Source organism: Eupeodes corollae, chromosome 3 (genome assembly GCF_945859685.1).
Source record: "Eupeodes corollae chromosome 3, idEupCoro1.1, whole genome shotgun sequence".
NCBI lineage: Eukaryota > Metazoa > Arthropoda > Insecta > Diptera > Syrphidae > Eupeodes > Eupeodes corollae.
The window spans coordinates 123,808,385-123,833,893 of NC_079149.1; the positions used below are offsets into that span (position 1 = coordinate 123,808,385).

The window sequence follows — 25,509 nt, forward strand, 5'->3', positions numbered from 1 at the left end:
AAATAGAGTAAAAATAAGTCAAGCCACTTTCAGATCACTATTGTTCCAAATAATAAAACAATACTTTAACAAAAATATTATAAAAATAAATACTTTTTATTTACATTTATCTTACACATTAATATTTAATTAAACACAAAAAGAACTCTTAGCCTTGCATAAACTTTTGTCAACTACATAATTAAACATTAATAATCCTCACTTAATTTAATATTTACACTAAATTTGCATCTTTGGCCATGCTGTAGAAAGATGAATTTTTATTTGCCAACAATGCCGACGGTGAATCGAATTCGATAATATGTCCTTTATCCAAAACTATGACCTTATCAGAATCAATAATTGTATTCAAACGATGTGCAATAGTAAGAACTGTGCATTCTTTGAATTCAGATCGAATGGTTTTCTGGAAAAAGATCAAAAATATAACAAATAGAGTAAAAATAGAGAAAATTCAAATTTGTACCTGAATTAAATCATCAGTTTCCAAATCGACGGCAGCAGTTGCTTCATCCAGAATTAAGACTTTAGTTTTTCTCAACAAAGCTCTAGCCAAACAAACCAATTGTCTCTGGCCAACTGAGAGATTTTCACCACCTTCATTAATTTCATAATTCAAACCAGCTGCAGTATCCTTCACAAATGACTTCAAATGGGACAGTTCGAGGGCTGTCCAAATATCATTGTCACTGCTTGTTTTATATGGATCCAAGTTCATGCGCAATGTTCCCGAGAATAAAACAGGATCTTGTGGAATAATTGTCAACCTGGATCGTAGAGTGTGTAGACCAAGTGACGAAATGTCAACACCGTCAATTGTAATACGACCACCAGCGGCTTCAATAATTCTGTACAAGAAAGAGCAATTTTATTTCATAAACATAAGTATATAGAAATGTACATACCTGAATAAGCATAGTGTCAAACTGGACTTTCCGGCTCCAGTTCGTCCAACAATTCCCACTTTCTGTCCACCACTTATGTCAAAGTTCACTCCCTTGAGTACCAGATCTAGCCCAGCCCTATAACGAACCATGTAGTCTTCAAAAACTACACGACCTACTTCAGGCCATCCATTTGGAGTCTTAACGTTGTCAATAACCCATGGTGCTTCTTGTCGAATTCCACCATACTCTTTGACACGTTCAACTGCAACTACATTCGATTCAATTTCAGATGTCAGACGCACCAACATATTTAAACTTTGGGTGATTTGTAAGGAATACGTCACTGACAAACCGACTAAAGCTGCATTTGTTTGACTTCCAAGAACGGCAAATAATGAAGCGAAGAGGATGATTAAATTTCCAATCATTTCCAATCGAATGGCTAACCAACGATTGGCAATTATACTCGGATATTTGCAAAGTTGATTCAAATCCACACGATCATCAGATTCTTGAATGAATCTAAGAATGTACGATTAAAGAAGTAAAAATTAAGAGTTTAATGAATATTCTTACCTTCGTTGAACTTCATATGCTCGAATTGTTGAAACCCCGCTAATCGTCTCATTGAAATGTGAATAAATTGGTGATCTTGTAACGGATTCCAATCGCATAAGTTGTCTTGACGTTGCAACATAAAATCGCTGAGCAAACCAATAAACTATAGCCATTGGAATGATTGCAACTATGAATATTGGCGTTGACATGCAAATGACAACAATTGTAGAAATTACCTGTTAATTGATTAAAATAAAATATTTATTAAAAAATATAATTATCAACTTTTTTTTTTGTGTGATCAATAATGGGTTTTTAAAGTTATTACAGAATTCGCAAAATTGGATTCGCAGTGAAATGCTCTTATCAACTCACTTGCCACTGAAAAACAAACAACTTTATCTAACTCCTAACTTAATTTTGATGAATGAATAAAGTAATGAATATTTTATTTGAATACGAATACTTACAACAAAGAATTGAATAATCATCACACGAATACTTATCGGCAGCACATTGTCAACAGTATCAATATCTTTGGAGAAACGATTTAGTATACGACCCAATGGAGTTGTATCAAAGAAGTCCATAGGGAATCTCAATGTATTTTTCGTTAAGAACTCGTGTAAGATCTTTGAACAGTAAACACATCCTAATGCCAATGTTAATGTTCCAAAAAAGTCGACCACAACTAAATTTGAGGAATAGAACAAAAATACAAATTAAAACAGTCAATTTTGGGTGTTAAATTGTTACTGATGAAAAAGGCCTAGTTTTTAAGTGTTTCAAAAGCTAATTTAAATTTTCGAAGCCATACAAAGCTTGCTGCATTTAAAAATGTCTTTTTGAGTAAAGGCACATTTTATTTGTAAGAGAATGCAATCTCTTTTGAATGTAATCTCCTATCATTCATAAGCGTGAAGGTAACATTCATGTTCTTCAAATTTTGCAAACATTTTGACACCAAAAATATTGCAATTTATTTCAATTGATTGACTTTAATCGAAGGTGTTTAAATAATTCAATATCTTTTTGTTCTTTTGTAGTCTTTACAAAACATTATAAGATATTGCAATGTGACATAAATGCAAATGAATAACAATAACAAAAAATTTAAATAAATTAAATAAATGCACAATTGATTTATCTCAAATAGTTGAAAAAATGTATGGGCAAGTTCAAACGACATAAGGGACTTAAAGGTAAGGCAAGTTTCTAGAATCAGATTGGCCAGCCTGGAAAATTAATCAAGAAAAATCTCTCATTCTATCAAGTTAGTCTACTCTTGTCAAAATGACAGTTGATCATGTTTTTTAATTCAACTGAACTTTATTACTCTGTAATTTACTAATTTTCTGCACAATTCCATTCAATGTTTTGTGGAAAAGGAAAATGTACAATTTTTTAAAAATACAATATCGAGAGGTGGAGTTGGAATTGTAGCTTGCATGAGGGGTGTTTTGTAGACAAGCATGTTTTTGGTAGTTTTAGCACAATCAACTGAAGTTCCGAGTTTGACAAAGTTTTAGTTTTAGTTAGAAAATAAAACTACCAACCAATTATAGAGCTGTTTCCACCATTTTATCGTAAACGACATTTTCAATGAAAATGAAAACAGATTATTAAAATGTTAACACATTTGTAAGTGCTATGCTGAAAGTTAAATATTAAACCATTATAGATTTTATCTGCAACGTATTTCATTTAAAAAAATTAATTATTGTTTTAAAACTACAGAATAAAAACCAGAAAACAAACCTTGCACCAATCCAAAAGCTCCATAAACTGATAAATACATATTTCGTAGTCCCTTATTTGTTGCAACTTCCTTATCGTTTGACCATTCTGTCAGCCATAAGTTCGAACCAACGGCTAATGCTTGGAAAACTGCATTCAAAACTATCGTTGCTATTGACATTTTCACTCCAATACTCTTAATGTAATATTTATAGACGTCCAAATTCACCTTTAATAAAAAAAATAGGATAATTAGAGTTATTTTTTAGCCCATTTTTAAGTTTTGAAAATAACTTACACCACCAGTTTCAGATTTCTCCACTTCGATTAGTTTACCATCATCTTTGCCTGCAACAACATCTGATACTTTTGTAATAATAGAAGCTACAGATTCTTGACGTTTCATATGTCGTCGTCGTAAGCTTCCTTTACTGCTTCCAAATGATTTTATTGACCTAAGAGGAAATAAAAAACAAACTTCTTAAATTCATTCTTTACTTATCAGAAAGACTTGATTCTTACGAAGTTTCTGAAACAACACTTGCCGATCTAACTCGACTTATGGCACGTTCAAGTTTACCATGTAGCTCCTTGGATGGAATTCCCTTCTCTAGATGTTGTTTAATATCTTCCACATCTTCATTAGCAGAATTATTTTCGGTAAGATGTTGAATCAAGAATTCTGAGAATGCTCCCTTTTGATTCAACAGCTCAGAGTATGTTCCATCTTCACTGATTTCACCACCTTTCATGACATAAATATTATCTACTTGAGGTAAATAAGTTATTGCGTGGGTTACTAAGACACGAGTCTTCTTAGCCAATATTCCAGTTGGTCCGATGACGTTTTCGAAAATATGTTTTCCCACATGTGAGTCAACAGCACTCAAAGGATCATCCAACAAATATAAATCAGCATCACTGTACACTGCTCTAGCCAGCGAAATTCTCTGCTTCTGTCCACCTGACAAATTAATTCCCTTCTCACCGATTTCTGTCTGATCTCCAGCCGATAGCATTTGAATGTCTGATTTCAAAGCACACGCCTCAATAACACGATGATATTTTTTACTGTCATATGGTTTCCCAAAGAGAATATTATCACGTAATGTCGCGTTTTGCATCCAAGCCTGCTGTGGAACATAAGCTACTGTTCCAACAACATTTACTCGACCTTGTAATTTATCCATTTCTCCCAAAAGTGCTGATATTAGAGAACTCTTACCAGAGCCAACTGTTCCAACAATAGCAACTAATGATAGTTTTTTGACTTCCATGCTGATGTCCCGCAGAACGGGGTTCTTGTCACCCCAAGTAAATGTACCATTTTCAATTAACATTGGGCAACCTTGAAAAATTGTGATATTTAAAATAGTAATAGTTTTTCTTGCAAGAACTTATATTATTGCTTACTTGCTCCTCTATCATGTGAAACACAATTCGGGTCAAGTTCTTCGCTATTCAAGAATTTGTTAATACGTTTAATTGATACTTGAGTCTAAAATGAAAAGGGTTATGTTACAGCCTAGTTAAGCAATTAAATAACATTTAACGCACCTGAACTAAGTTGGTTACCAACATTGGCAACATAGCTAAAGGAAACCGCATAATGTTGAATAACGATAATGATACGAAAGCTGTTGAAGCATCTAGTACATTATTTTCATCAATTAAAACGTAAGTAGCGAATGTCACAAGAGAAACCTTTAAAATGGCAAACATTTTAATAATACATTTTGTTTTTTTTTACAAAATTAATTGTTTCTTACCAAAAATGGAGCACATGACCATAAGAATGAGGTTCCAGCATTTAAGTAAGCTGATGCCTTCAATGTGGCTATTTCTTTGTTGCGAAGATCACCAATCTGGTCCTCGAAACTTGGTTCCCAAGCATACAATTTCAATACCTTAAAATGATAGCCAAATTTAGCTAATTTTCGATCTTTCAATATAAGAATTGAAAACCACGTCTCACCTTAATTCCCCCCAAAACTTCATTCATCAGCTTCACACGATCATCCTTGTACTGCATCTGTTTCTCCTGAAGGATCTTAATACGATTCGAAATGACTCCATTGATGGGAATCATGATTATCATAACAGCCAAACCAGACAGAACGGATATTCCGAGATATTGCCATAGGAAATAGAGTGCCAAGGCAATTTGTAGCGGAGCAGACCAAATCAAACTTATATAAGTCACTAATTCCATAAAACGCTGAGCATCGACAGACATCAAATTGACAATTTCTCCAGCAGTTGATTCTTTTTTGGCAGCGTTTGAAATGATAAGAGCCTTCCGGTAGATGGCATTCACCAAGGCCGTCCGAACTCTCATTCCCACAATGTACATCTTATGGAAGTATTGAGCATTGACAAAAGTTTGAAGTCCTGCGCAAAGGAATAGAAGAATCGAGTAGAATATTCCCTTCCATTCAGGTTCAAGTTCTTGGGTGTCATCGGATTTGTTTTCAACAAAAGCAATTACATAGGACAAAATTTGTGGCGAAGCAAATGTAAGAAGATCGGCGATCAATTTCAAGAGCGACCCAAAGAGGAATATTCCACCAAAAGATCTATAAAGTGGTGGCATGATGGAAGCAAAGTCTTTGGTTTGAGAGCCATTTGGATTTTCAAATGCTACATTTCCAATCGTGGATTGACCTTTGGATTCACGGTTTTCAACCAAGTATTTTGTTCGAACGTTCTTATTCCAATGTTGGGCAAAAATTGGCATGATTTCCTTTGAACTTTCCTGGGGACGAAGCTCCCAGAGATCTTTCTCTTCGAGGGGTTTGCGATAACCCATCCAGGCCATTTTGTCAAACCATGAATAGGTGATTCGGGATAGGAAGCCTGCAGAGAGTTCTGGAGTTTCTTTCTATAAATTTAAAACCACATTAATTAGCTTTTTTTCAACGTGGAATATTTCTCATGCTTTCACCTACCTTTGTTCTATTGTATTTTGTCTCCCTGGGCATATTATCAGATACGCAATTCAAAAGAAGGATCAATGTGGAAATTCCAAAGTAGACTATGAAGCTATAGAATTTGTAATTAGTCCAAGCATTTTCTTCAGCCGTGGCATTGTAACCTAAACTGCTGTCCTGACGATCATTATGCTCACGTATTTCTGTTCTTAATTCCGGTAATGCAAAAAGAACCAATAAGAACCAGAATAGAAATAGAGTTCCTGATGTCTGGACACCATATCTTCGGTTCAACAAAACCAGAAGCGATGCAACTATCTGAAATTCGGAAAAAAAAAGGAAAAATCTTAGCATCTGTTTGTTGAATAGTTATTTTGTTCATTATCAATTTACAAAGGTACAAAATTTAATCACAGGTCCCCAGATATCTATTGGATAAATTATTTCCGGTGTAGATCCACTTAGTATAAGAGCCCTGACGAAATCAGTAATACAAAGTGCAATTAGAGCAACATGAAGAACTACTTTCGAGATGTTTTTAAAATTCCAGGGTATATTTTTATCTAAACTTGCACGAAGGTAATAAAGTTCGAGGAACATAAATATCCATAGAAAGGCGCATGGAATCCAAACAAGGATTGTCTGTTCGAAACATAGTGTGAAATCAGGTTCTTCAGTATTCCAGGTGATGTTTACATTCTAAATTGAAAAAAAAAAGATCATTGAGGAACACAGTATGTTTTTGAAAATTCTCCAAAGACTTACCCAAAATTCTGACCCGCAGAATGCATCCATGGTGTAAGAGTAGTATTTGGTTTTTCGTTACAAACGACACGAAGTTTTTCGTTCGTTTTGTGTTTGATTATAAATTAAATCTAGTCAACCCCTTCCCCGAGTTGACGAGTATTTTACAACTGGAAATATGAATTATTGTTTTTAATAATTTAATTTCTATTCAAATGATTTAAATAAATTGGGTGAATTCAAATTTAAGAAAAAAACACCATTTTTCATTTTCTTTATTATTTTGGCTTTTTCAGTTTATTTCCTTTTGAGATATTTGAAAAATCTTTACTATACATTTAACCATTTTTTGTATGCATTCAAAATATTAACACTTCGGAATTTAAATTATTTTGTAAACTTATGTTCAGATTTACAAACAGGTTTTTAAATTTTAAAACCACGTTTTTAATTTGCACCGAAACTCCAGTTAAAGACAACCTTTTTAAGAATTTATTTATGTTTAATGCTTTTTTTTTAACCATTTTTTTAATAATGCCATTGAACGAGATTCTAGAGTTAGTAAAGACTTAACCGTATATCAATAAGCCAGTTTTTAAGTCAACTATTGAATTATTTATTAAAACTGTTTGCTTACATGCACATTTTATGTTTAAGACAATTAAATAATCGTGGATTAAAGATCAGCCAAACTGCAAACAAGAAAGCCCTAAGTGCAAACTTTAAAATAATCAAAGAAAAATAGAATGAAAAATCTTTTGGCTTATATTGAAATAATGACTCCTCATGAATTCCTAAGGAGATCTTTTTTATCGCTTCGACGATAATGAGGAAAGGTTTCATATAATAAAGACACCAATGAACTTCCGGTTTTAATAGTTGAATTGGTTTGAGTAAAGTCTATAATTTTGATAAAATTCAAAATGTCGACTTTCTTCTGTCTTTTCTTTTCTGACAATTACGAGCTCGGAGTATCTTGCAGTGAACCAAAATAAAATGCTATTATCACTTTTGAAGATATCAAAATCCTAAAGGTTCTATATCTAATTTGAATATTTGTTTCCTACTTTTTTTTTTCATCATAGTCGTTTAAAAATTATAAATAAATTAAGATATAATATATTTTATAAGTTCCAGAAAAAGTATGGTACTCTCAAGAATAATTAACATAATAAAAATAGGATCGATTGATCAAACTAAAGGCTTGAAAATACATGGCTATGAGATAAACATGTTAATAGTTTTAAGAAACTCTATGTTTTAATAAGTTCTTTGAGCAGTAATAACGACCAGTATTTGATTGTATGTAAATGTATTGTATCGGGGTATCTTTTTACACACATATTCCATGAATATATAGCTTTAATTTTTTGCATCCAAATGGAAAAAAAATCCACTTAAGTCCCTCATATAAGTACAGACTATTTCTTTATTTAAATAAATTTTAAGATTTGATTTGTTACGCATATAAAGTGGAGAAATATAGTTGTTCCATCATTTTGTGTGCTCGTATTAATAAAAAATATTTATACACAAATTTGAAAAAAATATATAGAAGAATTGTTTGTAGTAATTTTTTTAAAATCAGTAATAGAACTATTAGAGCTCAAAACATATGGAAATAGGCAACTTATATCTTCCAGTTGGTGTCTTTCAAAATAGTTAATTTTTTGTATTAAATTAAACTATCAATTAAAGAACTCCTAAAAGCATACAATCAATAATTAAAGTTTATGCTGTGTATTTTTAGTTATTCCAATTTGGTGTTGTATTTTTGGAAAAAAGTCTGAAGTCATCACTTTCATTTACTCTCAAAGATATTCGAGTTGCAAATCAATTATTACAAATTCTAATATTTACTTTTTAATAGTATTTGTTTTTTGTAGATAAAACTGTTGTTATTTCTAAAAATGTCGTTAAATTTAAAAAAAAAAATTATAATTATGTTGGAGAAAATATCATTCATTCGTCCAAAATAGTCATACAATTCATCACAATTTATATTTACTGACAAATATTTGAAAGAAAACACCCTACAAAAAAAAACTTTTGACTTTAAAGTTAACAATATACTTTTTCAAGACCTTAAATATTTGGTCTAATCAGCAAAATGTCTCAATTTTCAAAAAAAAAAAGTGGTTTATGAGGCACCCAAGTTAAGTTAAAGTGTCCAAACTCATAAAATGTATATTCTATGGCTAGCATATGAATTTAAGCTCAAGTTTCTCTTATTATTACGAACTTACAAGTTTTTAATTTTACTGATTTTTTTTAATCTATTACCAAAATAACGAACTTTCGTTAAGTTTCAAATCAGCTCTCATTTCCTTAAAGTACACCCTGCTTAAGAATCTAGTACTGTTGTATTTATCTTTCTATTTGCCTCATTTTTATTTGTATTTCTTTTTGTCTTGACATTCTCGATTTTGCTTTTGCTTTTTTGTTGTTATTTTACTTTGTTTCCTAGCAGCTTCTACTCGCACAGCAGCAAGTCGCTCCAATAACAAACAAAAAATTATTATATTCTTCACAATTCCAATTTAAAATAATGGCAAAACCAAAATTCCTTGAAGCTGACGAAACAGCTTTTGATAATAATTTGAAAATTGTTAAGGTTAGTAAATAGAACTTTTTTTCCTTTACCGGCATTGATAGAATTTTGACTTGAACATTCTAGAATGAAGTTGAAGACGAATTGGAAAAACTATTTGGAAGTAAAAATGCACAAAAAACAAATAATGTCACAGCACCTCCAAGAGATTTCAAAGTAGTTACTCCAAAACCAGGTAAGACAGACAAATCATATGAATTGATTATTATCTATGTATGTATGTATAAATAAATTTTGCACTATCATTGCATTGAAAATAATTGCTAAGTCATTTAGAGTATGTCCAAAAATATATAATAAACATTTACGTCCAAACATATCTTCATAATTATATCTTTTTGGGTTTTGTGATAAAGATCGAACCAAAAACACAATTTATGTTATCTTTTTATTTAACTTTTTCTGATCAATTTGGTTGAAATTATGATTAGAAAGTCAAATAAGTAGATACGCTGATTTGATTATTATTGTTAAGTTATTTTTTTTTACTAGAGACTACTGTGTGAAAACAGCTGATAGTATCAACTAGACTTTTAGATTTACCGTTTTCTGATGTTGAGATATAAGTACCTTATTATGTCAATGCAGAAAATATCACTTTAAACGGAGTTAAAATTTAAAAATTGGCTTTAACATGCTGTTTAAAACCACAACTTCCTATCTAATTCAACATTTTGCTTCCTAGTAAACCCATAGTTCCGACATATTCCTAACGATTTTATGACAAAACCATGTTTATTTCTGAGACTTAATACCTCTAACTAATACCTCTCGGTATATTCCACATAAAGAAAGACTGGCTTATTCAATTGGTTTTAACTCGTGCATTCCTAACATAAGTAAATGTAATAATTAGGGCATATTCAAGATTTTTCAGTGCATTCATTGTTTAATCGCAAGGCAAACTATGATCTATCAATTCCAAAAGCATTATTTTTGTTTGAATTGAAATTTGAAATCAGTATATAATTTCGTGTTCCTCGTGAGCAAAAGAGTGGACGCTGTTGCAGATTGCTTCTGTACGGCAGTACCACCGTATTTGTTCCAGAACTTAAATTCTATCGAGCATTTATTGGGAAATTAAGAAAAAATGTCGGATATCAAAACGTTGCTTACTGAAGAACTGAAAAGCATCGAACAAGATCGAGTAAAACAACTTATTCGATGCAAGAAGAAGTGATTGGAAGCTGTTACTTAGGCCAAAGGAAGGAACAATAACCATTGATGTTATATATCGCTTTTTTTATTTTTACCAAAAATTTACTTCATTTTACAACACAGGCCACATATGGCTGTAAAATGCTAAAATCACAAAAAGAAGGAACGCTGCAATTTGTTTGCTATTCTTTTGACTGCAAGCAAGAGACCAGCCTTCGTTTTAATGACAAACAATTCTTCCTCGCTTTCAGAAGCTGACAATGGATCATTTTCTAGCAACATATTACTTTAAAAACAGAAGAAGCAACAAAATGTAATAAAAAATTGAATTTTACAGTGAACCCTTAAGTTCGCTTTCAACTCCTTCTTTTTTTATCTGAAAAAATCGAAAGTTGACCAGTTTTGGAGTTAAAAATCAAAAGTCTATCAACTTTCAGTGAAGAAAAACAAAATCACAATTTTTGATTACACATCTTCAAGTTGTGGTCAACTTATGGCAAAGAGAGCTCTTAGATTATTATTTTCACTGAGGTAGGTATCAACATATAAGACTGATGAGAGAATGATTAAAACAGTTCAGCATAATATATTAATTATAATCAAAGCACAATGAACTGATATAAGGCATAATCTAATCTTTTTAGTGCCATGCAATTGTAAAAGATAATAGATCCCTCCTTGCTTTGATTTCATAGGTGTACTTATGTATCTTTGCTAAGAGTTATTTTGTATCCGTCTAACACGTTCATATGGACTATCTCTATCTTTAATAATTAATCAACCCTTATTTGAGGAATTTGTTTGAGCATTGAAAAAAAAACAGATCGTTAGATTATGCTGAATAATATGAAAATAAATTCATAAAAGTCTATTTTATATTCCATATATTCAAAACAAAATGATTTTTCACTATCGTAGTTCAATATTTCTAAGACATGATGCAGCTTTGAGTTATTCTTGTAGGAATTTAAAAATTGCAGGCTGCATAACTAACTTGCATTATTCCACTGTTTGTTGCTTTATCTACTTAAATTGATTCATAAAACAAATTTATAACTTTTAGTTTTTCTATATTTTAATTAAAATAAAATAAGGGAAGTAGTTTCAAAGAATTTCTTTCTAAATTGGAGCTTTTGCGCTACCATAAGCAGAAAAGCAATCAGTTTAAACGTGCATTGTTTTCTTAATTAGTTTAACGACAAATTTGGTTAATTTATTTTGTTGTTCATAACAAAAAAAATTCATAACTAACATTAGATTTAAATTTGTATATTAAGTTTAAACTAATTTTAACTTGTTGACCTTTAAGAGCGTCCTTTTCAACATCATGTTTATCAAATTGTTTCGTTTGTAAATGTTCGTTTTATTTTAAATTCTTATTTTTATGTGCCTGTCCAAACTTCATTTGAAAATACCAATTTATACCCTTGATGCATTAGCTAAAACATTTTGCAGTGTTATTTACAAAAAATAACGTTATCAAGAACAAGAAATCTTTAAAAAAAATAGTTACTGCCTTAATTATTAAAACAAAGTCTCTTAATTGTAAACCATTCGTGATCACTTGTAATTAATAAACACAATTTTGTAATTTCTATATGATACTGAGTTTAAAAAACAAAAACTATTTGAATTTGTTATTTTATGTGATTTCAGATATTTTGTTTAATTTTTGAAACACTAATTTAACACTATTTGAATATAGATTATTTTCTGTTTTTTTTTTTTAAATTATGTGACACTCACTTTTTTATGTAAAAACAAGAATAATTTCTTTTAATGCAAATACTTCGCCCGCGGCGTTTGCTTAATATAAATCTACTAAAGCCTTTAATAAATTTAGATTTACTCAACACCTTTGGTTTACCTCTAAATGACATCTACTGTTATTTTTTCTATATCGCATATAATCTTTAATAGTAGATCATTTTGATTGAATTTTGGAGGGTAAATTATTTTACTGATAATTTCACCCCCAAAATAAAAAAGAAATCAATACACGTTATTTTATTCGCATCAGATACATACCTTCATAGACATTGAATTAAAATGAATATTTTCATTTATTTCATTATTGTGATGGGTTTTTACAGAATTTTAAAGTAAAGAGCAATTAATTGAATTAAATTGATGGATGAAGAAACAAATAGATAGAAGAAAATTGAACTCAGATTGTTATCATAATAATAAACAGATAAACGCAATTGTTTTTCTTTTCGTACTTAACGAAGGTATGCTTTGGGAAATAAGGAATATATAGTCATATTGGTCTTTCAAAACAAATCAGCTTAAACAATCTTGAAGGTAATTAATTATTAGATTTTTAAAGTATAGCTTATAGGATTTGACTTAAATAATAAGATACATTATTCCACTTATGTGTCTTCTTCTGGCACAACGTGCCAAGTACTTGTAAACCACCAATTTCAAGTACTTGTTGAAGTAGGTTTGTCTTATCACACATTAACTTGATAATTTAAGGTTTTCGAGTACATACATATGGTTTAAATTTTAAAATTCATTAATTTTATGAGATTGTGTAGATTTATTACTGGAACATCTTTATGATCAGATTTTTGTTTTGGCTTAGTTATTAATTTTTTGGAATGTTAAGAAATTTAATTTCCAATATTAATTACAAAAGCAAATTAAAATTCCAATTAAAATAAATAAATTAGTTGATATAGATAGTTGTGATTTAATAAAAAATAAAAATTAGCAGGAGTTAAAATTAAAACAATTAAAATACCTGGAGACAGCTATGGCCCAAATAATAACATCAATATCCACTTTTGAATAATATTGTTTTCAGAACTAATGTTAGGCAGATAAAATTTAATATTTAAACATTTAATTTTTGATAGAATGGGGAAAGTTAAAGCTCTTATTGGTTTTTATCGTAATACAATTTTGTACCGAGATTTAAAAACGATCAAGACTGTAAAATATGTTTTATCAAAATGAAAACTAATAAATTAAAGAATTTGTAGGGAAAAAATAACTTTAAATGAAACTTTTTTATTAATGGAATTATTGTATTTTTTATTTTATAATTCGGAACAAAATCGTTTTACTGAAGACGTTATAATTTTTGTTTTTCAATTTTAGTTTCATTGATCAACTTGCTTGATTTTAAACAGGAAATAGTTTTCATTTCAAATATCGCTATAACCGAACGCTTTCAAAAAAAAAAACATCAAATGATTGGTTTCAATAATCCATTAAAAGCTATAAGTTTTTTTTGGAAATGGAATTCATAAAAAAAACGACTAACGCAAATCTGCTCAAAACCTTAACTTCAAAGTTTGAACTAAATCGACCCAATGGCTTAGGCTGTAGGAGCCCGCTTTTTTTTCGATTTCCTTACCATCGTTATATCATGTTTTTTTTTTTAAATTTCGACTTCGACATTTCTTACGAATGCTAAACTTGCCATATAGTTCCTATATGTAGCAAGTAAAAAATGGAATTCATTTGATGCAGCTTAAACAAATAGTGACAGTAGATTTAAACTTAGAAAAGGCCAATTAATTTATAAATTAAAATTTGGTGTATAACATCGGTGATCAGTTTTTATAAACTTTAGCTTACGTGAAACTGCTTTTCGAATGCAAATAGTTTTAGACTCGTTATAAAACATCGGATCTACGATATTTTATTTTTTGAATACAATTTTAAAGAACTTTCAGTTGTTTTTGGGTGATTAAGGGGAAAACATTGTTTGTTCTACAAAATTCTAAACATTAGTTTGGTGTACGAGGCTGGCGTAAAAACGTTACGATAGTTGTGAGTCATCACTTGCCCAACAGACACCTTTAACAAACGCTGAAGCATTTATGCTAAAATATTTGTTTTTAATAGAAAAACGGTATAAAAGTATTTTTTTTGTTCTAATAACAAATTCGTCGTCATCATATTTTTATTTTTAAAATATACTAGGAAAGTAATGTATAGAATTGGTATTTTACTGGTTTTCTCTAAACGTATGTTTTTAAACCATAAAAGTATTAAATTGAAGGTTAATGACAATTTCCAAAAACTTAGTGAGACTCTTGACTTATATGCACCGTATTATTTTTTGGTTTTAATTTTTAAGAGCTATATTTCAAAAACCTTTCCTTAAGCTTAAATATAAGGTGAGATTTCAATTGAGGAAAACAAAATATTTTGAAAAAGTATTATTTGGATTTTAAAGCAGAAAGAAAATGACCAGTGACAGCATTTATTTATTTTTTCACAGAGATGGAAACATTTTGATCTAGTAACTGTTCCTTTAAGTTTCGCTTTCGAGCTGTCAAAATGCAGACGTAAGCTCAATAAACGAAAGATTCCCTATCCTTTACAAAAAAAATGTTTTAGTAGGCAGCATTTTTCAAATCGTTTTAAAAAAAAGGCTGGGATGCGACCCACACTGATAACTTCCCATCATGTCTGTCGATTTGTCTGTCTTTGTCTTAAAAGTTTAAGGGTTTCGTATTTTGTTAAAAAAGTTGTTTGTTGAATTTAAAACAAAAATTCATTTATGATGAAGTAGTTTGATTTCAAAATCTATTTTATTTAACGAGATTTTTACCAATTTTACTATTTTTTGTAGATTTTAATTTTGTGTGAAAAAACTGACTGTTGGATTTTTATAAGAAAGTTCCTGAATGTCGAAAACAATTGTTCTGTGAGATTAAAACGGTTTGAAGACAGTATTTTAAATTTTGAGTCGGAAATCAATATTTAATAACTTTTGTAAAATTCGTGTTGGGTTTCAAATTGTTTGTACGAAACCTGTCAATTCGGTTTTTTCAAAATTTTGCTGAATGTTGACAACAATATTTTTTGAAAGAGAAAAGTAGTTTAAAGCCAATATCTCAAAGTTTTGAAAAGATATTTGAGTCGAAAATCAATTTTTACCAATTTCTATTAATTTTTTTTTGTTTTTATTTTTTACAAAAAACAACTCAATTAGATTTTTTTTCAAAATTTTATCAGGTGTCAAAAACATAATTCACCGTTGCACAAAATAGTTTTTGAGATGAAATCATATTTTAGTTGTAAAATTTTCGAGGTGACAATTTTTTTGTCTTCAGTTTTTAAGTTGATTGGATTTTTTTGTAAAAAATAAAAACCACCCACGCAATTTTCTTGAGAGCCCTTTCTGCATCTTTCCGCCTTATGCCTTATTATCTGTAAAACAAAGTTTATTTGAAGTCGATATCTTTTCTGGTTCTTGAGCTAAAACGACAAAAAAAACGTCGCGAACGTACAGATGCACGGATGTACGCAAGTACGGACATACGGATGTACGCACGTACAGACGTACGAACGTGCCTACACACGCACGCACAGACATCTTTCTAAAAATCTTTTATTTCGACTCTAGGAAAATTGAAACGTCGAGAAATGTCAAAATTTTCAATTTGATAAATCGGACTCATTACAATAACTTCCTATGGGAAGTTAATAATTCACCTGCCGAAATTTCCGCTGTTTAAACTGATATTAAGAGATCGATTATTGCGTTTTTCCATGTTTTATAGTTGATTGAAGACACTAAGTTTTTTTGAATACAAACAATTTTTTCAATATTTTATATTTAAAAAAAATTTGGGCGCACAACCTACCAAAAGAAGGTCTTCCTTCCAGGTTTTAAATCTAATTTTATAAAATAAGCGTTATTGCCAAATAAATTAATTTATGTTTCATAGCTTTAAAGTGTAACTAACCCATAATAATGGTTTATTTCCATAAGTACGATCTATTTTATATTTGGGATAGATTCGAGACTTTTATATGATACGCCAAAACATTCTACAATTGACCCGGATGCTAAAACCTCTGCAGGTCTTTTGGAACATACAAATTTAAGCTTTTCTTAATAAAATTTTTCTGTCTCTAAAAATCATGTTAGGCGGTTAGTTTAAAACGTTAATCTTCTGATTTCTTTAGGTTTTCACAGTTATATGACAAAAAGTAACGTTTATTGATAACTTCGCACTTTAGGTCGGTCTTACTGCTGTGTTTCGCTCTTCCTTTTGATATGTAGCATTTTTAACAAGACAATAACTTTATTTCAAAATAAGTACCAAATTAAAAATCTCGTCAAAAAGTTATCTTTTTTAACCAAGCGGATATTTTCTTCGACATTGGATGTTACTATTTTGACCAGCCAAATTGTAAGTCACTATAAGATAACTGCGCTATATGGCGCAAAACATTTGTGTTCTCATAAGATTCTTCATTGAAGGCTATAATATACTTTACTGAAGAGCAATAAACAGTTTAACTTAAAAACAACGAGTGTTTCTATTATCTTGGCCATAGCTGTACAACTATCCAATGCATACCTAATACAATGTTTATTTATTATCATTGTGCGATTTACTGCAGATTTTCATAACTATACACTCTGTTTTTTAAATTTATATCTACCTATGTACACAATATTTTCAATTATTGATCCCTGATTGGAAAGATAATAATCAATAATTGTTTATTTGGTTAAATATAATTTTAAAACTGGTCAAAATTTATCAATACAAAAATATCAAGATTGTCAGAAAAAAAATAAAAGATGAATGTTGATGAGGGGAACCAAAGAAGTGGGGTACACATAAACTTTTATATTTAATTTATCAATTTAGCTATCTTTTATATTTAAGTTTGTTATTTTCAAGGTTTGTTTAACGAGCTTTTAAAACACTTGTTGCAACAACATGTATCTGAACTTGTTGAAAAAATAAATTTTGATTATGTTTATGCTTTCTCATACTCATCATATCCCAGAAATTCAATTTATAAACTTAGATTTCCTTCAAATTTATACAAACATTCTATAAAAATTTTACAGGTTTCTGTATTAAGTCCTTCAAGGTGAATACAAATGAAAAATATTTCATAAATGTCTGCCACACCGATGAAATACCACCGCCCGAGGACATAACCGAAGAAGAACTCACCGGAATATTACAAACTGATGAACCAAGTTCATATCGAATTCCGATGAGCATCAGTGAACCACGCATAACCAAGGATAAATCAAATAATCCATGTGACGCTTGTGACATAGCTGTGAATCCGAAATTCTTTTATAAAATTGAAAAATCTATCCTATTTAAGGATTTCTTCTTGGCTCTTATCGCTGAAGCTTTGAGTGATAAATATAATATTCAAATTAAAGTAGATAAATGCATAATACTGACTAAAAGGAAATTCATTGGAACACTAGTATCACATCGTATTCGTAATAATGATGTAAAAACGGTTCTGGATACTTATAAAAATCCATCTTCAGGCGATAGGGAGTTATTGGAGAAATTGAATTCTAATCTAGGAACTAAGACAAAACCATTGATTCAGGAAATTAGTGAAAATGAATTGAATCAAATGAAGATAAAAAGCGAAGAATTGAAAATGAATTCGACAAAGATTAAAGAGGAAATTTCATTGGCCGCATCAACAGTTCCTGAATTTAAATTGAGGGCCAAAGTTAAGGGTCAGAATGTTGACGAGGTACAAGCTGAACTATACATGCCTAAATGTGTAAGTAAATTAATTTAAACTTAATCTTGCCATCTTTAAAATTGAAAAGATAATATTTGCTTATTGTTAAATGATGGAAATCGAAAACAAAAACCTTTAAACTCAAAACTTGAACATTTTTAACTTTTCGAATATGGGAAAAATTCCGTTTTTCATTTTATCCTTTTCTCACAGATTTCGTCTAGCGAAATTGTTTTAAATGTTGGAGAGGATCGAATCCTTGTCGAGTCAATGAAGCATGGATATTTATTTGATAAATTTGTCAACTATAAACTAGATCAAGATCGTGTCAATGCAGTTTTTGATAAAACAAACAAGGTACATCAAAAATTACACAAAAAAAGAAATATTATTTATCAGAAATATATTATTTCTTTTCATTTGTAGATGCTGCAGGTGAGAGTTTCCGTCGTCGCTGGCTAAAAACTATTATACGTACAAATTGCATGCATATGAGTTATTATAAATACAAATAAACAATTTTTTCCTAGATTTCAAATCTGCTTTTCATTTGTTTTGTAAACAAAACAGTTTGGAAGAATAAGTTTACATATTTTGGGGAAACAGGTAGCTTGCGAGTTTTTATTTTCCAGCAAATATGAAAAGAATAATCCAGAGTATGTTTAAACTTATATTCGGTAGTGTTGTGTAAACCATATTGAATATTTATTAACGTTACAGGGAAATAGCTGAATCAAAATTCGGTTAACAGTAAAATAATATAAGAATAGAACTGTTCTTTTATAGTTGTTGTGGACTTTGTATTAAATGCAATGGGCATTGCAACTTTTAGTCCAAGGCTTTACATCCGCAACAACAATAAAAGATTCCTTTTCTTTTAATTTTATTCTCATTTTTCTGCTACACTCAGACAAATACTTGAACAACAGTTACATTTTAGGTGTTTAAATTTTAAAATCCCTAGAATATTATAAAGTTTACAGCACATTAGTGTTGTTGACTTTGTACATAATGTAGCTAATTGACTAAAGCAAGCGTGCGTCTTAGGAAGTTACGACAACATCTTATCTAAAGGATAAGCCCAACTGCCGTGGTTGGTCGAAACGCATTGGTCTAAAATCGCAATACCCACCACGAAAAACAATACACTTTTTTTCCTTACTTTTGGTGTTTTAAATAATGTAATGAAGACGACAGGTACATCGATAGGTTTTTATAAAATTTCTACCAGCCAAGAAATATGAACAATTTCGACGAAATTTATATATTTTTTTTAATGCAGTTCCCCTTTAAAAAATGTTGTCAAGCTTTAAAATTTAATGAGCTTATCATCCACTATCGTAAAAGTTCCACATCCGAAGAAAAGGCTGGGCGAATAAGGAAGCCGAAATAATATCGATGGCATTACTTTTAAATAATTTTAAATCTTTTCAAAAGATGCAGTTCTAAAGAACACCATTCAATATAATGTTTATTGAGGAGTTAGAAAGGCAATTTCTTATCCAACAAAAAGTAGTTTCAATGACACCATGCCAAACTTTACCAATTTCTTTTGAATGCTTAATTACAAAAATATTCAATTCAATGGAACATTCAAGCTTTCGTTATACTTCAGGTTAGATTTTTCATAATGGGCTAGGGTTTTAATAAAACTTTCAGATGTGCTTGGGTTGAATGGCGTTAACAAATCGATATTGGGTGATAAGCTTATTCCATAATTATCATGGATTTAAGATAACCTACTCTAAAAAAATTAGCCTTTAGAGATATAAACGTTGAAGTTTTACTTGAATTTAATGTAAAAATAGAAGCCACAAAATGCCATATGCAACATATGTTTCAGTTGTTAGACTCACTATTCATAATGAAGGACTTAATCTGAGTTAGGAAAGGGGGCTCATTCAATCTTACGTTTTTTTAGTTTCTTTCATGGTTCATAGAAATTATTTTAGCTTAGCTTGTAATTTAAAAAAAAATACAAGTATTCTAGATATCATTTTGTTAAGAAAATTCCAAGTTTTATTGATTCCTTGAGTCTGGACCAAAAAATGATCGCGAATTAAAAGTCCATCCGCAAGTTCCCCTCCTTCCAACATTTGAAAAGTAAGTGATACTCAACATTTTCCCACAGAACTATTTGGTATTCGATAGTAATGCATGTTTCGTTTTATTTTAAGTTCTGACTGCGTTAAAGGTAGCCATAAGGGCATTCATTTTGAGTTGTTACTCCATTTATTATTTTTATTTATTGACATTAGTTTTTATTTAGAAGCATTTTTATGTATTTCAATTAAGACTAGAGATGTGCATAAATCATTTTTGTACCCATTTCATTTTATTTTATCGTTATTCTTTCCACAGTAAACGAGGGTAGAATAACCACAGTACAAATCTAATTACTGATACTACCCCATTAGCTTCATTTTTGCAAAATTGATGTGCCATTTGTTTAGCCCGTCTTCATCGCTTAGTAATGTAAATCATGTAATAAAATAAAAACAAAAGCAACATAAATCAATTTAGCATGCTTTAAGCATTTTTATTTAAGAATATAGATATCACTTCAGATTCAAGAATTTGTTTACAAATTTCATATTACAAATTTCATATTATATATGCAAAAAAAGAAGAAAACAAAGAAACAAAAAATTACGTAATTTTATTAAACGACTTCTGTAGACATGCATTTGATGCTCTTCCAGCTGCTTAAATCAATTAAGCTCCCAATTGTTTGTAGAGAATGGGAACATAGTCATCGTATTCAGCTTGATAGAGATTACCAGCCACAGGAGTACCCAAATTGTATTTCTCAACAAAATTCTGGATCTTAAAACATCCGCGATCATCTCCGCTAGTGTTGGGTAATTTCTTCTCGTCGAAAGCAAGCTTACCGCTCTGCTTGTACACCAAGAAGACGTAGCGATGAAGACCGGTGCCTTTTGGTGGTCCAGAGCCAATGTAAGCAGACAAAACCTCCCCCTTGGAGATGTCTTTGCCAGGAATGTTTCCAACCAGCCAATGATGCCATTCACGGTATTTTGGTTCTTTGCGGCTTGGAGCATCGGGGTCGGTCATGCAAAGTGTATACAATGCACTGGATTCTGCATTCCAGTCGACAGTGGGTTGGTTCTTAACTTGAGTTGGAGTTAGAACATTGCCTTGATCTACTAAAACACCAGAGTCGTATCTAATGGTAAGGACCTCCTTGGGTGCAACGGGAATTACATCAGGAACAACTTGGTGCTTTTCCATGGCTTTTGGCAATGAACTTGAATACAAACGCAAAGTTAGAGTTGAATATTTAGCTTCGGCTTTGACAATAGTCTGAGTTCCTTGACGAACGAGGTTAGGTATTTGTGAACGCAGAGGAGAAAGAAACATCACGAGTGCACGAGTGCGACAATCGAATTCCGTGTTCTTTTATCGCGCCGGGTTGCAAAAATGCAAAATGAATCGGGTTTTTATAGACGAAAATCTAGTACTTTTAGAACATACAAATAAATACACATCTGTCAAATGCAAAAACAATTCTACTGTCAACTAAAATGAATGCGTTCGAAGTAAAAATTGTTTATGGGTTAATTTATAGTTAAAAAAAAAACGCAGAGAATTTTCAAATTATCATTGGTTCGAAAAATAAACAACATGTTAGTAATCGATGATGATAATTTTTCGACAAATTCGGAATAGATACGCACAAGAATTTAATATTTTAGAGATTGAACCCCAAGAGGAAACATGATCGTCTTCTTACCTACATTTTGATACTTTCTATAGTCTGCGTTTGATAAAATCTCTGCATTCATGGTCTAATATCTCCATTTAACTCATGTGATTTCTATATTTTATGTTAATCCTCCAAGCTTCCACTTTTTGAATGACTAGAATTTGAGTCGATAATCCTTTCCTGTGCTGTGGTAGAGTAGCATATCAGCGCAGACAAAACCGTAATACTAGCTCATTTAGAAGAAGAGTTTCAACTGAAGTTCTGGGGACGGGTGGAATGGACTCACGACATAAACCAACAAGAACTAGAAGCTCGCCTGGCGGCAGCTATCCTCTTTGTTCACTTTTACTGGTCAGAACAATTCACCAAAGAGAAGCTAATTGTGTAGAAAATATACGATCAAATCAATAAAAAACAAAACTGTTTCAACAAAAATTATTTTTTTTTACAACAAACTCAATCCAAAATACTTTTGCTGCTGTTGGCCAAATGTGGCTTCAGAATCGCCATGTATTGCGGTTGTCCAAGCAGCTTATAAGTGGGGTTGAGAAAATTCTGAACGATTTCCTGTAGGTCCTTATGGTCGGAGAAGAAAAGGTCAATTCCTAGTTCCAGATTCGTACCAAAATCACACTTCGACCTGAACTTCTAACGTCGCCAAAAAAAATGCTCTAAGCATTAAGTTACACTTTTGTCCATTTTCTATTATACTTAACCAGTTGCAGCGCATGTTGCGTTCGCAAATAATTTAAGTAAACGAAATACAGCACTAATAAATCATTAAACATGTATGTGGTCAATTTTATTTTATTTAATATACATTTACAACATTTATTTCGATTGAAATAAAAAAGCTATACAAATCTTCCAATGTAAGACCATGTCAGCACTTCAGATTCTATTGGTTCGGATTGAAGCATTTATATGTGCCTGAAAACTTAAATGAAGCGTCCATAGATACGCTTTTCATTTTTTTAAAGTTTAATAATGTTGTTAATGACTTATAATTCCACTTATTTATTTATAATAAACAATACCCTACGGCGGATTACGTGTTCGCGAAATAATAGTGCAACAAAATGGAGCCCAATGTGTGGGGCCAACATAAGAGGACATGGTGTTCATTTGGCTGCCTCAGGTAAATTGTAATAGGTACCTGTAGTTATTTTTATAGCACTTCAAATTTTAGTTTTTTTTTTTTTTATAATTTGCAGGCACTCAAGGGGTTATTAGTACCCTTTATATGTTTATATTTAAACACAGTGCGAGCATTAGGAAAATAGGGAAGGATTACAAAGGAGATACCGGTGCACATTGGTCTTAAAGTTCTGAACATCAAAATGGGAATGAAAAACAGAGTTGGCTAAAGCATTCCACATTCTCGATGTGCGATTTAAGAAAGAATCTCTATACTTGACAGTACGCCCGAAATTGAGCTCAAGGGTAAACTGGTGAGCATTCCTGGAAGTGCGAGTATTACGGCTGAATTGTTTAAGGGGTGGAATGCAACTGGCTAGTTCAACAGAACATTGTTTGTAAAAATATCGATAAAACAACGAAAGGCATGAAACATTGCGGCGGTGTTCTAGCGATGTAAATGTTTCAATTATAGTTCTATCGCCTATCATTTTTAAAGCCCTTTTTTGTATTCTATCCAAGAGATTTAAACTTGTTTTGGGGGCACCTGCCCAGATATGCGAATTATATTCAAGCTTTGGACGGATGAAGGCTTTGTAAATTACAGCCAGATCAGAAGGGGTGAAAAATTTCTTGGCAGCATTTTTGGCAATATCAAATATATGATCGTTCCATAAAAGGTGATCTGTGATACACATACCAAGTACTGACAGTTGATTAGTTTCTTGGATGCAAGTGCCACTCATAGATAGTGGCATCGGGGGTATGTTACGCTTTAACGATAGGAGACAGCATTGAGTTTTCGAAGCATTAAATTCTACACGGTTTTTGATTCCCCATTGTACAATGCTGTCAAGATTGGTCATTTTTCATGCATCTAGAGGGTGGGGGTTATTCGCTTAAGCACAAAATGCTTAGAAGTGGCTACTACGTTAGTGTCACCGCTTTTGTAGCTTTTTGTTCTTAGCTATCCATTGTAGTAAATACAGCAAACATTCAAAAGAACCAGTGCGTAGGCCTGTCATGCTAGAGTCTTGTATTCAATCCCTACCTGTGCCCTTAAGCTTTTTTCATTGTTACTGCTTAGGCTTACTGCCCGTTGTCATGAAATGTGCTTTCTCGAATTAGCCATTCGGATTCGGCATACAAACTGTAGCTCCTCTCCATTCTTTAAATGACTCGCATACAATTATAACCCTAGTTCTTTACGGACTGTTTGGTCCACCTCATTTATTTTATTTCAATTACGGCTAAATTAGAGAACTGTTAAATGCCAGCTCTACCAATTTGAAACTTTAGTGACCCTATACCTACTTTATTTTTCATTAATATACATTTTTTCCACTGGGAAAAATGAAAACTTTTTTTTAGGGATGCCTAATAGCTTATATGAAAATTAACCCAAGATTTAGATTATGTGATAAACGTTTTGCTTCTAGCTTATCTTTATTCAATTTTGTATTTTTGGTTTTAAGTTAATGTCTAGCTACAAAAAGTAATCTTTAATACAAATCTAAGCACACTCTTCCGAACAATTTTATTTTTTGTTTTTCATCTTATTAGCATCCAAATTCAAGTCTAAACTGATGTTTTTTTTTTTTTAAAGAAATTTCATAAAAATGAATCTCTTTTCCACTCGCAAGCCGCTACGGAAGCTTTTGGAATCTCTCAACCAAATTATAAATCGAAACAAGGGCATTTCTTGGTACTCATCGAAGGTTACAGAATCGTTCTCAAAACACGGAGTAGTACCAGAAATCATTCCAACAGCCCCCAAAGAACTCCTAAAAGTGACCTTTTCATCTGGTGCTAGTGCAGATGGTGGTAATGAGCTCACCCCAACTCAAGTCAAGGATCCACCTAAAATCAACTTTCAATGTGATGCCAATCAATTCCATGCACTTTGTTTAACAGATCCGGATTCTCCCAGCCGAGGGAGGCCAACCTTTCGTGAATGGCATCATTGGTTGGTGGGAAATATTCCTGGAGAAGATGTCAGCAAGGGTGAAGTTCTATCCGCTTACATAAGTCCTTGTCCACCGAGAACATCAGGCAAACATCGATATATTTTCCTCGTCTATAAACAAAGCAAAAAGCTTACATTTGATGAACCTCGTTTGGGTAATACTCGAAGCAACAATCGAGAGTGTTTTAGTGTGAAGAAATTTGCTGAAAAATACCAACTTGGTAATCCCATAGCAGGAAATCTATTCATTGCGGAATGGGATGAATATGTTGAGAAAATATACGAAGATTTATCCAAGTTGTAACTTACTAGCTATTCTTATTTTTAAATAAAGAGATTAAAATAAAACGAACGTTTTTTATTTTATAAAAACCAGTCAAAAATTTTGTAATTCTCTACAAGCAACGGGGGTATATTTTAATATAAAAAAGAACATACATTGTATAAATATTAAATAATAATAATTAATTAAACTTTCTAAAAAAAAAAACGTTCAACGCTGAACTTACTATCACACTAATGTCGTTTTAGTCGCTAGCTTACCACGCAGGGCTTGGTAAAGT

At 31.3% G+C, this 25,509-nt stretch overlaps 4 protein-coding genes across 4 annotated transcripts; 2 read left to right on the forward strand and 2 right to left on the reverse strand.

Annotated features, from left to right (window-relative positions):
* Positions 1 to 73: 73 nt before the first annotated feature.
* On the reverse strand, positions 74 to 12,499 carry LOC129950946 (multidrug resistance-associated protein 1-like). The gene is made up of 16 exons (XM_056062909.1): positions 12,372 to 12,499; positions 6,878 to 7,026; positions 6,506 to 6,811; positions 6,131 to 6,430; positions 5,158 to 6,063; positions 4,952 to 5,089; positions 4,740 to 4,886; positions 4,596 to 4,680; positions 3,705 to 4,530; positions 3,481 to 3,637; positions 3,204 to 3,411; positions 1,916 to 2,136; positions 1,464 to 1,681; positions 906 to 1,409; positions 467 to 848; positions 74 to 406 (listed from the first exon to the last, which is right to left on the reverse strand). The coding sequence occupies exons 2-16, from the start codon at positions 6,905 to 6,907 to the stop codon at positions 215 to 217; spliced, it is 4,620 nt and encodes a 1,539-aa protein (XP_055918884.1). The 5' UTR covers positions 6,908 to 7,026; positions 12,372 to 12,499; the 3' UTR covers positions 74 to 214.
* LOC129950947 (PIH1 domain-containing protein 1) lies at positions 9,303 to 18,654 on the forward strand. Its single transcript, XM_056062910.1, has 5 exons — positions 9,303 to 9,470; positions 9,534 to 9,642; positions 17,464 to 18,155; positions 18,330 to 18,473; positions 18,543 to 18,654. The coding sequence occupies exons 1-5, from the start codon at positions 9,405 to 9,407 to the stop codon at positions 18,576 to 18,578; spliced, it is 1,047 nt and encodes a 348-aa protein (XP_055918885.1). The 5' UTR covers positions 9,303 to 9,404; the 3' UTR covers positions 18,579 to 18,654.
* A 1,976-nt stretch (positions 18,655 to 20,630) lies between these two features.
* LOC129949517 (protein D3) lies at positions 20,631 to 21,558 on the reverse strand. Its single transcript, XM_056061034.1, has one exon. It carries the CDS (start codon positions 21,495 to 21,497, stop codon positions 20,832 to 20,834), a length of 666 nt encoding a protein of 221 aa, XP_055917009.1. The 5' UTR covers positions 21,498 to 21,558; the 3' UTR covers positions 20,631 to 20,831.
* A 2,914-nt stretch (positions 21,559 to 24,472) lies between these two features.
* Positions 24,473 to 25,457, forward strand: LOC129949518 (protein D3-like). Its single transcript, XM_056061035.1, has one exon. It carries the CDS (start codon positions 24,600 to 24,602, stop codon positions 25,248 to 25,250), a length of 651 nt encoding a protein of 216 aa, XP_055917010.1. The 5' UTR covers positions 24,473 to 24,599; the 3' UTR covers positions 25,251 to 25,457.
* The last annotated feature ends 52 nt before the right edge of the window (positions 25,458 to 25,509 follow it).